Source organism: Lissotriton vulgaris, chromosome 8, assembly GCF_964263255.1.
Source record: "Lissotriton vulgaris chromosome 8, aLisVul1.2, whole genome shotgun sequence".
Classification (NCBI taxonomy): Eukaryota; Metazoa; Chordata; class Amphibia; order Caudata; family Salamandridae; genus Lissotriton; species Lissotriton vulgaris.
In genome coordinates, this window is record NC_141696.1 from 475,690,056 (window position 1) to 475,697,647 (window position 7,592).

At 42.1% G+C, this 7,592-nt stretch overlaps 1 protein-coding gene across 1 annotated transcript in view; it reads left to right on the plus strand.

The window, feature by feature from the left end:
- PPEF1 (protein phosphatase with EF-hand domain 1) overlaps window positions 1-7,326 on the plus strand; it is a 384,922-nt gene extending 377,596 nt beyond the window's left edge. The window contains exon 17 of the mRNA XM_086933308.1: window positions 5,941-7,326. Within this exon, the coding sequence (XP_086789434.1) occupies window positions 5,941-6,134 (194 nt within the window). The 3' untranslated portion in view covers window positions 6,135-7,326. The remainder of the gene's footprint in view (window positions 1-5,940) is intronic.
- The last annotated feature ends 266 nt before the right edge of the window (window positions 7,327-7,592 follow it).

Here is a 7,592-nt window from a genome sequence, read left to right on the forward strand (position 1 = left end):
TCCAGAGAAACCAATTCGAAACGGCTGTCTGAATCAGTCATCGTATTTGCTAGCTCAGAAAACCAAGTACATAGAGCTGTACAATTCAGCTCTGAAAGACGCGACCTGCCTGAATGCCTTTTGGAACCGTTTCGGGCAGCACTAACGGTTTCCAGGCATCGGAATGGGTCATTGGGAAGTGTGGACGATTCAGTCGAAAACAAGGGTTTCGGATCGGATTCAGCAAACCAGAATCTGATTTGGAGCCCTTCCGTTAACAAACCTGGGCCACAATATATCATGCTTCAAATCATTCATACATATTCAAATATTGTAATTGCCTACGTATTCTAGCTGTAATAAGGTTTTCAAATGCACTCTAAAAATGATCAATATAATTGTTTCAAAGATTAAATTAAAGTGCTGCAACCTCCTTTCCCATCTGATAGATGTCAAGTCTTGAGTTACATTGTAATGCTCACATTGTAGGTCATTCATATTCCCAGTCCTCATTCTAGGCTCATCCTCTTCTCTCCATTTTCATATTTAGGACCTCGTGAAGTGTTCCATTGTGCAAGGGTATTAATTCTACAGTTCCTGAGTTAACAATGCCAGTGATCCTTTTCTCCCTTAGGGTGCAAAATCCTCTGAGAAATTAGAAATTACAGTGCCAACCGTAATTCTGGGACTGATTTCTGAAGAAGAAACATAACAGGTCTGTGGTACTTCATGGACTTTGTAATTACTGATGAGTCTTTGGTGTCGCATAGAATATTTTTCCCACCACTTAGCAGATTAGTCATTGAAACAAAAAATATGAAAGCAAATAAGACTGAAAGCTTACTGTCAGCCCTGCATCTCCGCCACAAACATGCATGCAGTTCAATTCTTCAAGTCACGAGCCTCTAAGACTGTAAAGGGTCCCATCCTAAAATCAAGGGACAGGTGTCAACTCTGCTCATGCAGTTTTTCACTGTTAAAGCCCTATGTATGAGCATCAACTATTATGGACCACATGGTTTGCACAATTCTACCATCTGCTACATAGTTCAGGTTCTAAAATAGAGGTTTGATTGCCCATTGTTACTTTGACCCAAATCCCACAATGCCCCTTTCCCCATAGTCCAGGAGTTAGCTTTTAGTTATCCTTAGTGCTTCATAACTCAATGCATGCCATCAACAATACATTGAAGTGCCCCCAAAAGGCTGAAAAACACATCATTGATTTGGGGTCAATTTCATGCTTACATAAAGTTTAAAGAATGGCCCAGAAGACCTCTACATGTCATAACACTCCAACGTCAGAGATCATGACTTGTGGACAATATCATAAACAGTAGTGAGAAACCTAGGAGTAAACATTGTCTGGGATCTCACCATGACACCACTTGCCAATGAGGTCACAAGGAGCACCTTCTACACAATGAAAATGCTGCAAAAGTTTGGGGATGGTACTTGTTTTCCATTATCAAACTTTGACTTACAGCACAAAAGTAAACTTTAGAAAAAAGGCAGAAGGTTAAAGCGAAAGATAGGAAAACGGAGGCAAAGGAAGAAAGTAGAGATGCAAAAATATTCTGAACTGATATAAAGAGCCAGGACATGTGGGGTAGTGGATGAAATGGGCTCGAGGTGGGATCAGGACTAGGAAGCATAAGTATTTTGGCAACCAAGCTATTCTGCAATGCCGGTCGTGGGTTCACAAGAAAAACTATGGCCCCCTGCATTTATTTATATATTTTCAAATTAGGCACTAATGAGAGACAATTGAGGCATAAAGAGTTGCTAGAAGAGTGAGAGTTCTTACCAGAGATGGTAGCCCTTTGAGGGATGGTTCTGTCTATACTTTTTGCATCTCTGGTCCCATATAATAGCTCCGCTGTTGCTGCTTATTGTTGTCTAAAACACAGGAGCAGGATTTGGATTAGCTCCTGCAGACTGAGGTGTGTTTAGAATTATCTGACATTTGCATGTCTCTAGGGGCACCATGTCTTAGTACTGGCTACCCTTCATATACCTTTGTACTGTTGTACTGCAGCAGGACCGGCTTTAGCGTGGTGGCGCCAGGTGCAACAGTCTTTTTTGCCCCCCATGACTTCTCCTTGGATGCTCTCACTACCACTTGGCAAAAGTGTCCCTCATCTCTCCATAGCCCCTCTCTCACATACCTTTAATTTGCTTTAAAGCGCTGGTAAAGGCTGGCTTTACTAATCCACTCAGCTATTCACATAAATTACAGCTCTGTTCTTTACAGCATGCATATTAACCCTCTGCGCTACTTTATGGCGAGTCAAAACTGCCCCTAGACAAAAATACGATCTCTTTCTAGCAGGAACATTAATCACAAGAGTTATCTTGACATTTTTATTGCTGCCTGAAAGCTGGATGCTGAAGGAACTCTGCAGCAGGTGCTTTAAATTCATAAGTAATTGCTAAACACAGCGCCCCCCTATCAGGTCAATGCCTCCCGCATAGCTGCAAAAGCGGCCCTGTAACAAAATCAGCCGAAAACTGGCCCGACAAAGAGCTCGGTCGCACCTCTAGCAGGCTGGCCGAGCACTTTGCCAGGGCCAGTTTTGGTTCTCAGTCCGGCCCTGACTGCAGTATTTCAAACCAACATGTAGTTTCGAGTGTACCACGACTACAACTCTAATACAGCAGGTTTTAAATGAGAGGCCATGACTGAAGTATGCCTCCAGCGCCAGGGCACCACCTGATGGCCTTAGGCATGTTGTAATGCGGTGTTGCACCTGTACGGCCATAAATGAAAAATGGAAATGGGCTGATTTGGGTAGAATACCTTGTTAACTAGATAATGGGTGAGAGACTTGAGGAATTTTCTTCCTTCTTGTGAAGGTTTGGTGACATAATTTCCCACAATGCATTTCTGCCATCCAGTACAATTTACCATCTTCAATATTGAGAGCAAAATGTGTAGAATACAATGTTGAAACATAATAATTAATGCTACTATGCGCCCATTCATAAAGTTTAATTAACTGTGTAATGATAACTCATCCGCATTCCTTTATCGTCACTTTGCACCAGCGATAATATTCATTGTAAAACAATGACTCATCTACTCCACGTATAAAGGTGAGTGATACCAGCTCTCCTGCTATTAACATAAGGCACATCACAGATGGGAGCCGTCACACCCCCAGGTACACAAATATAATTAAAGGCCCCAAGGGTGAGAGACATTGTAAAATTCTAGTAAGCAAGAAAGTGGCTGTTGAACACCACAGAGATGCCATGAGTACTCACTGAATCTTGTGTCTTTCATCTGGGTGCCTACAGAGTCAATGACAGAGGCAAAGGCAGAGGTGGTCCCCCCAAGGGCTCCTCTGCTAATCAACAGTGACTTCACTCCCCTCCTCCTGATTACACTACACTTGTCGGGGAAAGGATAGCCCAATTACTGTCACAATTTGAAAACAACACCTTTGAGCAGTGCGTCCTCTCTACAGCATGGGAAGGGCACTGTCTCAGATTCCTCACACCCCCTTCCAACATCCCACCCCATTGAGTACAGAGTTCAGACCATTTCTACATCCTGCAGGAAGAGGTACTGTTGCCACTAGCAAAGGGTCCCATAGAACCCGTCCCAATGCACCAACATGGGGAAGGTGTCTATTGCCTCTACTTTCTTATGCTCGAAATAGATGGCATGCTACGGCCAATCTTTGACTTCCGACCATTAAACAGGTTCATTTCCTCCAAACTTTTCACGTTATCTCATTGCAAGACGTCATCCCTTTGCTACAAGAAGGTGACTTCATGGCTGCGTTGGATATGAAAGACTCATACTTTCACATCCCCATATATCCACTGCACAATTGGCACATTTGCCTCATGGTAAGTTGAAAATACTATCAGTTCAAGGTTCTTACCTTCATGGTTACCACAGCCCAATGGGTATTTGCCAAGTGCCTGGCAGTCGTGGCAGCCCGTCTGCACAGACATGCCATTCATGTGTTTCAATGTCGAAATGACTAGCTTGAAAGAACAGAAGAGAAGGCCAATGCCTAGCACTCAGTCAAACAGCTGTGTCTCTTCTGCAGAAGCTAGGTTCCACCATTAACAAGAAATAGTTGCATCTCCAGACCCAAAGAGGGTGATGGCATGCCTGCCTTTCATCCTCTATTTCAAACAAACTGTCCCATGAACTGTGATGAAAGTATTGAGCATGCTTGATTCTTGCATATCAATCGTCCCAAACACCCAGATTGGGCATGCGACCAGGACAAGAGTGTCTATCATGGCACTGGGCACAGGCGTAAGGGCATTGAGATGCTCTAGTGTTGGTGACCACAAGGGCCCAGCATTCCCCCCGCTAGTGGAACAGCAACAATCTATTCACCAGCAGGCCCTTTCTAGATCCCATTCCACAAGTGACCATTACCACAGATGCCTTCTTCATTGGGTGGGGTGCCCACCTTCATCACATGACAATCCAAGGTATCTTGTATTCTCAACACCAAGGCCGCCACATCCACTGCTTGGAAATGCTAGCTGTCATACTAGCCCTGAGAGCATTTCTACTAATTCTCCAGGGCAAAACTGAACTCTTAAAGACAGACAACGTGACAGCGATGCTCTAAATTTAGAAGCAGGGAGGCACTCAGCGCCTCCAGCTTTAGGAGTGAGCCCAGGATATTTGACATTGTGCAGCCCGCAAAAGCTGGGAATAGCACACTGGAGGTAATTCTTACCATAGAGGGGAAATGAGTAAGTGAGAGAGGGAGGGAAAGCAAGTGAGAGGAGATAAGTGAGAGTGAGTGTGTGAGTGAGTGAGGTTTTGTGAGTATGAGCATGTTGGAATGAGTGACTGAGGGGCACTTAGAGTGAAGTAGTTTGAGAGTGTGTGTGTGAGCAAGTAAGAGTGAGAATCAATGAGGGAAAGTAAAAACGTGAGAGACAGTAGGAGAGAGTATGTGGATGAATATGAGTATGTCAGCATATTTGTGGGAGAGAATGGGAGTGACTTTGAGGTACAAGGAGAGTGGGAATGTGAGTTATTTAGAATGAGTAAGTGAATGTGAACACTAATGAGGGAGCCAGCCTGTGTATTATGTGGACAGTCTGCCGCTGTCCATGGCATGCTGGAGGAAATTCTTGGCAACCTACTGTCACTGACATTTTGGAGGTAATGCTTGTGAGGGATGGCATCCATGGTAAAATGCAAGCTCTGGCATACTGGAGGTAATTCTAGGAATAAGGCAGATCCAGTGAAAAATGCTGATACTGGCATTTTGGAGGTAATTCTTGGCCTAAGGGTGGACAATGATGACATTTGGGGGACATAAAGAGTCTCTGAGAAAAATGCTTACCCTCACATACTAGAAGTATTTTTTTAAATATGGAGCACACATGATGTATGGGTGGCATGAATCAAAAAGTTCTAGTACTGACATACTGTGTGTATTTCTTTGTATAAAGGTGCACCTCACAAAAAGCTGGGAATAGCACTCTGGAGGTAATTCTTACCATAGAGGGGAAATCCCATAGAAGATTTCTATAGAAAATTGGCCAACTCCTGGGAAGTATTAGGCTTTACTGCTACTCCATGAAAGTATGGAAATATTTCAATATTGCCTTTTCAGAGCCTGAGGCTTTTTCATAAATTAACTTGAAAATTGTGCTTTAAAATGCTCTTTTTTAACCCATGTTTTTTTAAAGGAACCCTCTGAACCCCTTCACAAACATGCCTGGTTTGCTCACTGGAATCTGGGGCAATAATTACACCTCACCACTTTCCACCACTGAAATAGGGAGATAATGTCACATCCTGTAAACACCAGACCCTGCAGTATTGTTACATACTGAGTGCTTTATTCCGTCTATGAATATCAGAGCACTCATAATTAGGCCATTTGAGTGGTGCTGTGCAAATGCATCTCCAATACTTTGTAATATTCATTGTTTATACCATTCTGATATTGTTGTTGTTGCTTTTAGGCCTCATCTCCAATGAAGAGTTCCGACAGACCTGGAAGCTCTTCAGCTCTCATCTCCACATCGACATCGATGACACGGCCATTGATGAGCTTGCACGTACCATTGATGCAAACAAAGATGGCGGCATAGACTTTAATGAGTTCTTAGAAGCTTTTCGTGTGGTCCACAAATTCGAGAAGAAGGATAAGGTGTAAAAACAATGATACTCAGGTCACTAAACCTGGCACCCTCAAGGTTCCTATGGTTGAGTTGCAACCACGTTGATTTACAAGTAATTTAAAGGTGACAACTGCACGGAAAACCAAGGCCAAGTGGGGACTCAAGTTTGGAAAGTGGACATTCAATAGCTCAATCTCCAGTGTTCAGTGGCGTAGACATTAGGCAGAAACAGCCCTTCGACAAGAAGAGACATTTGAGAGGGAATTCAGAAAGTGATTTTTCTTGACCGCAGAATTCTGTTGCCCACCAGTGATGGGTCATGTGGACTCCTCCTTTTTGCATTAAATGATCACTGCATTATAGGGGAATTTATTATGCTTCCAGTCTTTCCCTTGAGACATGCTGTGAGTAACATTTCTACTGAAGTCTGGTCTATCCATTGGTTGAAAAGGAAATCTGTGGAGTAAATTGTGAAGGTGTTCCTAGATCTCCCTTATGCATTTACCTTTCCTTCTCCTATACCAGAAGTGAGAGCTCGTGTGATAAATTTAGTGTTTTGAACTGAAATGCACTATCCAAATACATGTATGTAAATCATTACCCACATAGAAAAAAAACGTTATCTTGGGTTTGTAGTGTCCATTCCACAAGTGTCAGCGATTGAAAAGTTGTATATTTATGTACACAATTTCCTTGTTTTTTTAATGATAGCCTTCCACGCCTTTGCTGCACTCACTAACAATGACTGACTGTTTCCTTTGATCCTCAACTAAGACAAATTGAATAATACCAAGATCAAAGCAAAAGACACAGTAAGAAAGAATAATCCATTAGTATCTATGTGCCTGGCAAACCAGCAGTCAAGTAAACACACTGTAAGACAAATTCTAGACCATTCTGATTTTGACACCCAACAGTGGTCACGAGCTCACATCATCACATGGACACCAAAAGAAATTTCATATAAATCCGATATTTGGCCAGGGATATAATGCAAAATTGTTTTCTTTTCAAGTTTAAGGTTGCTGCATGACTGCGAAAACGAGCGATTTTGACAACAATCATGTTTTTCACTTTTGCAAACTGCATAGTAGTCTATTGATCCATTTTTAATGAAAAAATGTGACCACATCCTGCCTTTCTAATGTTATTCCAGGTTAGAATAGTTTATTTGGGATTACATCTTCGAATCCGCCCAATAAAGTTCTATATTTTGCCTTTTTTTAACCTTTGCGGTCTCGTGTATTTTTTTTCCGATCCATTGGACGACCTATGTGAAAACGTGTGCCAATCTAGGTCCTTTTTAATGTTATTTCAGGTTTGAATAGTTTATTTTGGGATTACATCTTCTATTCCACCAGTAACGTTCTATATTTTGACTTTTTTTATGTTTAAAAAGCTTTATTGAATAATAACAGAGAATACAAAAGGCCAGCAATACAGAGAATAGCATATTAAAATGAATATAAAACGATAAAATGGCTAGCAGGAGG